The following is a 9,632-nucleotide window of genomic DNA, read 5'->3' as shown; positions in this document are numbered from 1 at the left end:
TCTGCTGTCCCAGGTCACCCTTGGGAGAGCCTCGTGGTATCTATCCACCATGGGAGGAACAGAGGCCTTTGCAGGCCAGCTTTGAGTCAGACAGTCACCCTCAAGGACAGACACCATCTCCCCATGGCAAGTCAGGAAATGACAGAAGCCCTGACCCATCAGCATCAGGGGCTGGCCTCAGTAGCAAGAATGTCCTGCTGTGTCATTGAGCTCAGCACACTCTTTCACCCAGGCTAGAGTGCAGTGGTGCGATCTCTGCTCACTGCAAGCTCCACCTTCCGGGTTCACGCCATTCTCCTGCCTCAGCCTCCCGAGTAGCTGGGACTACAGGCGCCCACCACCATGCCCGGCTAATTTTTTTTTTTGTATTTTTAGTAGAGACGGGGGTTTCACCGTGTTAGCCAGGATGGTCTCGATCTCCTGACCTCATGATCCGCCTGCCTCAGCCTCCCAAAGTGCTGGGATTACAGGCGTGAGCCACTGCGCATGGCCTTATATGATCTAGTTTTAACCAACCTCATCCTCCAAAAGGGCCAAGAGGCTCACAAAAGATTCCTGTCAAGAATCTGCAACTAACACCAGAAATCCAGAGCAGATGAACCACAGCAGAAGGGAGAGCTGAGAATTCCTTATTACTCCTGGCAGAGCGCACGTCACCTGGGGTACAGACCTGACCAGACGTTAGCCCCTAATAATAAAAAATCAGCAAACGAAACCTTTGAATTTCTCCTACTCTGTGATTACTGCTGAAGCTTGCCCCGGGTGCCTTGTTCCTGGAGGTATTACTTAATTACTTATGAGCAGTGTGAAATCCTCATGGTTGGCAAGGCGTCTAAAACTAAGATTTTTTTTTTTTTTCTGAGACAGAATGTTGTTCTGTCACCCAGGCTTGAGTGCAGTGGCACGATCTTAGCTCACTGCAACCTCCGCCTCCTGAGTTCAAGTGATTCTCCCTCCTCAGCCTCCCAAGTAGCTAGGACTACCATGCCTGGCTAATTTTGTATTTTTTAGTAGAGACAAGGTTTCACCATGATGGCCAGGCTGGTCTTGAACTCCTGACCTCAGGTGATCCGCCTGCCATTGCCTTCCAAAGTGCTGGGATTACAGGCGTAAGCCACTGTGCCCAGCCAAACTAAGCTTCCGGAACCGAAGAAAGAGTGCAATTTTTTCCCATCAGTGAGTGTTTAAATTTAGGTGCAGTTCAACCCAGTACTTCTTGATATTTCCATACGCAATGACAAATATTTGGAAAGCTCTTTTAAAGTTTCTTGCATGATACCATGAGACTAAAAACACCTACCACCAGGGAGAAACTTAATTCTTTCTGTTGCAGGAAAAATGGCAGAAACAATAAGCAGTAAATGATCTGTCGACAAACCGAAAGGCATTTCTTTGTCAGCAAACACCGTCGGAAGATGTGGAGAAAACACTGCCGAAGATTGGAAGAAACTTGTGTTAGAGCAAAGTACCCAGTGTGGGAGGTTTGCTTTGCAGTGGGCTGAAAGCACAGATGTTCCCAACATGGCTCAGCTGAAGGAATTCACCAGGTGCTGTTCCAATAGGGAAATACACAAACCACTTCTTTCATTTTTTTCATGTCCCACTGAAAGGTAGATATAGCAGGCAAGGTATATTGCCAACAGCAAATGCCTTTTTAAATAAAAACAGTGTTATGAGGAAATGGTGGAAATGCAACCACAGATGGAATAGCTACTCAAGAAGGGTTTTTTCCAAAAAAGCATTCTGGATACGAATCAGCGTGCAGAGGTAGGTTCACCCTTACCCCTCACTCATTGGCTCACCCCTCGTCTAATCAGTGCAGGAAAGAAGCCCAGCACGTACATGGGATGTTGCAGAAGGCAGTGGGGTTGATTTTGTAAAGTTTAGATAGCCGCATAATAGAAACTTAAACATAAATAGAGACTTGAAGATACTTGGGAAGGGGAGTGGGTGCAACCATGGAAATTTTCTGGCCACATAGAATGAGTCGCGGAATGACAAAGTACTGAACCCACTTGTCCTGAGTTCGCCCTCTCTTTGTTCCTAACTCCCCTTCCCTCCTTCTTACAATCCAGTTTGCTGACTTTGAACTGAAAAGCTCTCCATTTTAGGCGTACCAAGAAAAGACTGAAAATATAAATATACTTCCTGTGTGTCCTTCAGGTAAAGATGTCATTTCAGGCCGGGCGCGGTGGCTCACGCTTGTAATCCCAGCACTTTGGGAGGCCGAGGTGGGCGGATCACGAGGTCAGGAGATCGAGACCACGGTGAAACCTTGTCTCTACTAAAAAATACAAAAAATTAGCCGGGCGTGGTGGCGGGCGCCTGTAGTCCCAGCTACTCGGAGAGGCTGAGGCAGGAGAATGGCGTGAACCCGGGAGGCAGAGCTTGCAGTGAGCCGAGATCGCGCCACTGCACTCCAGCCTGGGTGACAGAGCGAGACTCCGTCTCAAAAAAAAAAAAAAAAAAGATGTCATTTCAATGACAAAATGAGAAGGTAATTATCTTTCAATGAAAACTCATGCTAAGGAAAGTGCATATTTTTGAATAGAAGTTTGAAAATCTTTTCATGGCACTTGATTTTGTGGTCAATAACGTAGCTGACTGATAAACCCTTATACCTACACATGAAAAACAAAAACATCAAACAAAAAACAAAAACCTAGATAACAGAATAATCTAATAGCAGAACAATCTATTTTAAAATTTGTCCAGCTTTAAATAATAGAAGTCCGTGGGTGTGAGCACTCATGTAAAATATAATCATGCAGCACCTCCACATTGGTTAGAAAGAGGAACTAACTGACAACTGGGAAGATAGAAATATACTAGCTGGATTTTACCAGAAAGCTTTGCATATTTGATGGATGGAATTTAACAATGAGTATGATAATTTAGTAAGGCCAACTAATGGAGTCTATCTTCTCTGTTCACCTCCCATATTTTTGTGACAGCCACTGAAACCCAGGATTGAAAAAACTGTCCTGAAACCCAGGTTCTCAAATACATGTTTTGTTTTGAGACAGGGTCTTGGTCTGTTACTCAGACTGGAGTGCAGTGGCAAAATCTCAGCTCACTGCAGCCTCGACTACCCTGGGCTCAGGTGATCCTCCCACCTCAGCCTCCCAAGTAGCTGGGACGACAGGCACGTGCCACCTGGCCTGGCTAAATTTGGGGCTGGGTATGGTGGCTCATGCCTGTAATCCCAGCACTTTCTGAGGCCAAGGCGGGTGGATCATTTAAGGTCAGGATTTCGAGACCAGCCTGGCCAACATAGTGAAACCCCATCTCTACTAAAAATTCAAAAATTTGCCTGGCATGGTGGCAGGCGCCTGTAATCCCAGCTACATGGGAGGCTGGGGCGGGAGATTCACTTGAATCCAGGAGGTGGAGTTTGCCGTGAGCCTAGATCCTGCCGCTGCACTTCAGCCTGGGAGACAGAGTGAGACTCTGCCTCAACACTAAACAAAAATATGTAGAGGTGAGGTCTCATCGTTTTGCCCAGGATGGTCTGGAACTCCTGAACTCAAGCAATCCTAACCTCTTTTCCGCCCAGAGTGCTGGGATTGCAAGCATTGAACCACCATGCCTGGCAAATAGACATTTTACAATGTTAATTCAATTTTCATAAAGAAGTATTCCATCATTCTAGTATTTCTAGTGAGCATAAAGTCTTGTTTTTTTTTCTTCTTGAGACAGGGCCTTGCTCTGTCACCCAGGCTGGAGTGTAGTGACGTGATCACACCTCACTGCAGCCTCCACCCTCCCAGGCCCCAGACAATCCTCCCACCTCAGCCTCCTGAGTAGCTGGGACCACAGACATGGGCAACCAAGCTTGGCTAATTTTTGTATTTTTTGTAGAGACAGAATTTCACCATGTTGACAAAATGCTCCTTGTACCATTGTAAATGTACAAATAAATTTGTAATAGTGTAAACTTTCCTGGAAAATGTGGTTGATTTCACCTTCATTTAATTCTTTTCAATGTTCTCTTGGGGCAAGTGTGATACTCACTAAGTATGGCTGTATTGGGATGGGTGCTCCAGAACGCTTTCGCAGGGAAGTCAGAAACACCTGGAGTCAGCTCCTTCCCCAGCTCTCACCTCTACCCTCTACCCTCTCACCTCTACCCTCTACCCTCTGCCACCCCCACCCTCTACCCAAAACACCAGAGCCTTCTCCTAGCAGCAGCCAGAGTGCTCATTTCCCAGCCAGGGCAGGTCACAGCCCTCCTCAAAGACCTCCGACCACACCCCTCTACCTAGACTTCACGGTCCCCCATGTCCCCCACCCTCCTGACCCCTCAAGCTTTCTCCCATCTACCCACCCTCTGATCCAGCCCCTGGCCTCCCAGACAGCCTGCTGGCACTGTCCCAGGGCCTTTGTGCTGCTGTGCCGCCTTGCTTAAGCCCCCACTCCGTTCAGGTCTCCTGCTCAATCATCTGCTCCTCAGCAGCCCCTCCTGGCTTGTGTTATCCACCCCTCCAGCCACTGTGTCCACATTCACTCATGATTTTTTTTTTTCTTTGAGACGGAGTCTTGCTTTGTCGCCCAGGCTGGAGTGCAGTGGCGCGATCTCTGCTCGCTGCAAGATCCGCCTCCTGGGTTCACGCCATTCTCCTGCCTCAGCCTCCCGAGTAGCTGGGACTACAGGTGCCCGCCACTATGCCCGGCTAATTTTTTGTATTTTTAGTAGAGACAGGGTTTCACCGCATTAGCCAGGATGGTCTCAATCTCCTGAACTTGTGATCCACCCGCCTCGACCTCCCAAAGTGCTGGGATTACAGGCGTGAGCCACCGCGCCCGGCCCACTCATGATTTTTATCCTTGGAAGTAGTACTGGCATTACATTTTCTAACACTTCCTTTTATTAGTGCTTTGTGTTTCCCAGAAGAATGGAGGCCTGGGGAGGGGAGGTAATAGTCTTCTTTGTTGAGAAATCCATGCCCAGCGCCCAGATGGCCTAGGAGGGGCCATGGACTCTGGGCTGCTATCCTGCACCCAGAGCTTCCCAGGTGCTCCTCGGAACTCAGGTGGGTGCTGGAAGGGACCTTAGGGGTCTTCGAGCATCTGAGTGGCTGTGACTTGGGGCAAGCCTCTCTCCCTCATGGGCCCCTAGGAGGGGCGCAGGGGTGTGGAATTAGCCCAGTGGAGGGACAGCAGAGGACTGTGTCAAAGCCCTCCTGGGGACCCCGCCACAGCAGCCTCCTTGGCTGGCAGGGTGGGTTGCAGGGTGGCAGGAAGCCACGCTTCTCCAGGCATCCTGATGCATCCAAGTCCTTGTGTCCCTCAGGTGCTGCCATGACTGAAGCTAAGAAAGGCGCAGGGGGCTGTAGGTCTGGGTGCCTCGTCCCCAGGGAGAGAGCCTGCCTGATCCACCTCAGATATGGGCGGGGGCTGCATGGTCTGAGCCTCCTCTTTTCCTGAAATGCAGGTAGCTGCCAGGCACAAATCCCCAGTCCCTGGAGTTGGGGGCCAAAATTTGAAGAGCAAGATAGAGCAAAGGGCATGGTGTCAAGGGCTCAGTTCCCAGGGTGCACGGGGAGGGGAAGGTTCCATGGAAAGACTTCTGTGTGGCGACTCCGGGGTGACAGCTCCAGGTGGAGGCCAGGCAGGACTACGGGAGGTGGGGAGCAGGAGAACTCCGGGATGGGGAAGCAGGAGCCCCAGGGACGGGACACTCAGGGAGCAGTGGCCGTCCTCAAGGTCCCTGCCAGCAGAGGAAGCAACGCGGGGATCACGGACGTCCGCGGGTGCGCGGCGTTGGTGGAGCAGGCGGGGGCCGCCAGGTCGCAGGCCTTGTAGGGCTCCAGGCAGGCAGCGAAGGCCATGACGTGCGCTACAAAGCTCTGCTCCTGCACGCCGTGAACCAGATGCGCCTGCGGGCCGCGCGCGAACACTGCCACGTCCTCGCCTGCATGGGTCTCTCCATCCAGGGGCACTGCTGACTGCTGCCGATACTCGGGGCTCCCTGGTAGGAGGGTTCAGTTCCGGTAGGAGGGTTCAGTTCCAGACAGACAAGAGGTGACCCCTTCCCGCCAGCCCCCCATCCTTGGCACCCTGGTCCCCCTCAGGGAGCCACCCCGCAGCACTCACCGCTCTCGCTCTCGGTAACATCCGGCCGGGCGCCGTCCTTGAACACATAGCCCGGACCGTTTCCGTATAGGAGGACCGTGTAGGACTTCCTGTCCCGGGCCTTGCCAGGGGCCAGCCCTGCAGAGAGAGGGGTCCCTGTGATTGAGCTGAACACAGCTGTGGAGTGTCTCCCACGTGCTAGGCACCGCCACTTTTTGCCTGGTCAGGGGCTTAGTCCTCAGGAGACCCTACAGGGCTGGTGCCAGCATTACTTCCATTTGACAGAGGAGGAGACTGAGGCTCGGATTTCACCCATGTAATTGATGCAGCAGCACCTGCCACTCTCCCCAGGCCTACCGAAGATGGAGCTCCCTCGCAGGGGGTAGCCTCCGAAGGAGAAGACGTGGGAGTGGTCAGCGGTGACGAGGGTCAGCGTGTCCTCCTCGCTGGTGAGCTGGCCCGCCCTCTCAATGGCGTCGTCGAACATGACCGTCTCAGTCAGTGCCCGGTAAGCCCTGCTTTCATGATGACCATGGTCGATGCGACCGCCTGCAGGAAGGCCAGAGGGGGGAGATGCTGAACCTGCCCTGCTCCAACCCCCAACCCCCACTCCCCAGGGGCCACCACGCACCCTCCACGAAGAGGAAGAAGCCGCAGGGGTTCCTGCTCAGCAGATGCAGGGCAGCCTCCGTCATCTCCACCAGGGAGGGGTCCAGTGTGGAGTCTCGGTGGATCTCGTATTTCATATCTCCGGGCTCAAAGAGACCTGCGGGACAAGGGGTCCCGTGGTGACTGGCAGGCTGGGGGTGGGAGGGTGCTGGCGGATGTGCACACAGGCTCAGAAGGTGCCATCTGAGGGATGCCAGGGCAGGAAGGGGGTCATTACCCATGAGATGGGTCACAGACGGGTCCAGGGAAGCCTGCATGAGCTCAGTGCGGTTCCACACGTACTGGGCACCCTGTGGGGAGGGAGAGAGCCAGGCCTCAGCCCACAGTCCTGAGCCCCACACCTCTGCCCTCCCCTTGCTGTGCCCCCCGCACCCGCCAGCCTCCATCACCTGGTGCTTTGCCAGCCATTCCTGCACCAGATTCTTCCCGTCCAGCCGGGTCCCACCTTGGCTGTAGTCATCTGGGTACTCAGGGTCTGGGGTCCCCATGGGAAACATGTACTTTCGGCCTCCACCTAGGATCACCTGGGAACAGAGGATGGGGCAGGTGGATTTGGGGACCTGGCTGGCCCCGTGCCCACTCCTCATGCACAGCCCCTGACACCCCTCTCCAAGGCTTCGGGAATGGCCCCGCCAGGGTTTCACCTTCTACACCCACAACCCCACCTCCAGACTCTGCTGGCCCAGATCAGGCTGTTGGTGGCCTGGGTCTGAGCTGGTGCCCCCTGCTACTCTGTGCCCAGCCCCAGCCCTTGGCCCTGTGGTCGCACGTCAATGTCCATGTTGGAGGAGATGAGCTGCGTGGCGATGTCCTGGCACCCCTCCTTGCGGGCCGAGGCAGGCATGTCGGCGTCCGAGTACCAGTTGCGGTTCACCGTGTGGGCGTAGGTGCCGGCTGGCGAGGCATGCTGCACCCGTGTGGTGGTTACCACTCCCACTGACTTTCCTGAGGGTGACAGAGGTCAGGATATGTGATCGAGGTCTGTGACCTGGTCCTGACTCCGCAGGGGGCCCCAGCTCACCTGCTTTCTTGGCCCGATTCATCACGGAGATGACCTCGTTGCCGCGTGTTGTGTTGCACTGGTTAAAGCGGGCGGCTGCACTCAAGCCGATGGTCTGGAAGTTGCTCTTGACCCCGCACAGGTAGGCTGTGGCTGTGGCTGCGCTGTCTGGCACATGCTTGTCTACACTGTATGTCTGGGGACAGAGACACTCTGAGCTCTTCTCTGGGGCAGACACACAGACCCTGATCTCTGTCCTCTGGGATTCCAACTGCCTCCAGCTCCTTACTCGAGCCCCAGCTGTTTAGGGTCCCCCCCTCCTACCACACTCCATAGCCAGGATTCCCCTTCTCTGCTTGGAGGACTCTGAGGTAGCCCAGCACTTACCTTGGACAGAGCCACGTATGGGAAGCGGTCCATGGCCAGGAAGGTCTCAGGCCCCAGTTTGCCCTTCTTCTGCCCTTTTAGGATCCTGGCAGCTGTCACTGTAGACACTCCCATCCCTGAAGTAGCAGAAGTGTGTGAGGCTTTGTCCCCAGGGTTGTCCTGGAAGCACCGAGGGTCCGGGCGCTGGGGCTGTGAGGGCTGTGGGGCTGGAAGGCCTTGCTCACTCACCGTCGCCCAGGAAGAGGATGAGGTTCTTGGCGGCTGTCTGTGCAGGCTGCAGCTTCTTGGCGGCACCCAGGGCCTCGGCTGCCTGGCGGTTCCAGAAGTCCGGGTTCTCCTCCTCAACTGGCCAGGGGGAGAGCAAAGATCAGGTCAGCCTGGGCTGGGGGTGCTCTGTGCGTGTGTGTGTGTGTGTGTGTGTGTAGGGGCAGCTGGGGGAGCCTCATTACCTGGGATGATGCCGAGGGAGAGTTGTAGCCTGAGGCCCAGCAGGAGCAGCACCCAGGGCCCCTGCATGTCTGGAAGCAGTAGGAGAGCGGCGAGGCAGAAATCCCAGGTATGGAGTATGAGCTGCACTCCAGGCTGCCTGGGTTTAAATCAGGGAAAACTGTGTCCTGGCCCCTCCCCTTGTTGCCACCTTGACCCTGCCCAGCCTCTTGACCTGAAGCCACACTGGCTGAAGGGAGTGGCAGGGTGTGGCTGGGCTGGGCTGGGGCTGGGGTCCTGAGGAGGGCAGCTCAGGGTGGGACCAGGTGTCCCCCAGGGAAGGGTGGGGTTTTGGGTATAGTGCATTGTGCCCCCTGCAGCCAGGAGCCCCTCCCCCAACCCCTGCTCACTGTGTTTTGTGTGGAACAAGACACCTTGTCACTCACCCATTATTTTTTTTTTCTGTATTTCCTGGGAGCTGGGGCCAGGCTCTGTTCTGGTTTCCAGAGGAGGGGAGGCTGGAAGCACACAGCCCAGGCCAGGTACTGGGTTCAGCTTTCTGATGCCAGGAGCCTGGGCCCGGTGGGAAAGGGGCACATGGGGAGCTATGCTGCCCTGGCACCCCCTTGCTCCATCATCTAGCCTTGGTCTGGACAGGTGGGGCTGGCAGGAATCTGGGCCCAGAGCTCCAGGGCTGTGGGCAGCTGTGGGGCCAGTGGTGACAACACTGGGTGGGGCCGGGCCAGTCCTGCCCGTTGCTTACGTGTTGTGTGCGATTGTGTATGTGTTTGTGTGGGTGCACTTGCACTAATGTTTGGATGACGCAGTAGGGGAGAGTCCAGTGCCCTCGGCCAGACAGGCCTGGGCTGGGTCTTCCAGAGCAGCTTGTGCCCTTGATTTTGACACCTGTTCCCTTGCACAGGTAGAAGGTGCCTGGGCGGACTCTGTTTTCCATGAGCCCTGAGCACGCCCAGAACTGTAGCCTTTCACATGGGGATCAGATGTTTCAATAGCCTCAGGCTGAGTTAAAAAGTATTTCTGCAGTTCAGATATCCTGCCATCATTTTTTTTCTCT

The 9,632-nt window shown here is 54.6% G+C and overlaps 1 protein-coding gene across 1 annotated transcript; it reads right to left on the bottom strand.

The window, feature by feature from the left end:
- Positions 1 to 4,845: 4,845 nt before the first annotated feature.
- LOC129488580 (alkaline phosphatase, germ cell type) lies at positions 4,846 to 9,024 on the bottom strand. Its single transcript, XM_055290979.2, has 12 exons — positions 9,004 to 9,024; positions 8,581 to 8,717; positions 8,360 to 8,476; positions 8,132 to 8,247; positions 7,766 to 7,940; positions 7,514 to 7,689; positions 7,134 to 7,268; positions 6,962 to 7,034; positions 6,707 to 6,841; positions 6,433 to 6,624; positions 6,097 to 6,213; positions 4,846 to 5,971 (listed from the first exon to the last, which is right to left on the bottom strand). Exons 2-12 carry the CDS (start codon positions 8,645 to 8,647, stop codon positions 5,682 to 5,684), a joined length of 1,593 nt encoding a protein of 530 aa, XP_055146954.1. The 5' UTR covers positions 8,648 to 8,717; positions 9,004 to 9,024; the 3' UTR covers positions 4,846 to 5,681.
- Positions 9,025 to 9,632: the final 608 nt, after the last annotated feature.

The sequence above is a fragment of the Symphalangus syndactylus genome, chromosome 8 (assembly GCF_028878055.3).
Source record: "Symphalangus syndactylus isolate Jambi chromosome 8, NHGRI_mSymSyn1-v2.1_pri, whole genome shotgun sequence".
NCBI lineage: Eukaryota > Metazoa > Chordata > Mammalia > Primates > Hylobatidae > Symphalangus > Symphalangus syndactylus.
This window is presented reverse-complemented; position numbering and strand designations above follow the sequence as displayed.

Bases quoted from the DNA above. Each gene is read 5' to 3' on its own strand.
- LOC129488580 (XM_055290979.2), bottom strand. From the start codon at position 8,647: ATGCAGGGGCCCTGGGTGCTGCTCCTGCTGGGCCTCAGGCTACAACTC. The intron at 7,035-7,133 runs GTGATGGAGGCT...CCCTCCCCACAG, and splicing joins AATGGCTGGCAAAGCACCAG to GGTGCCCAGTACGTGTGGAA. The intron at 6,842-6,961 runs GTAATGACCCCC...CTTGTCCCGCAG, and splicing joins GTCTGTGACCCATCTCATGG to GTCTCTTTGAGCCCGGAGAT.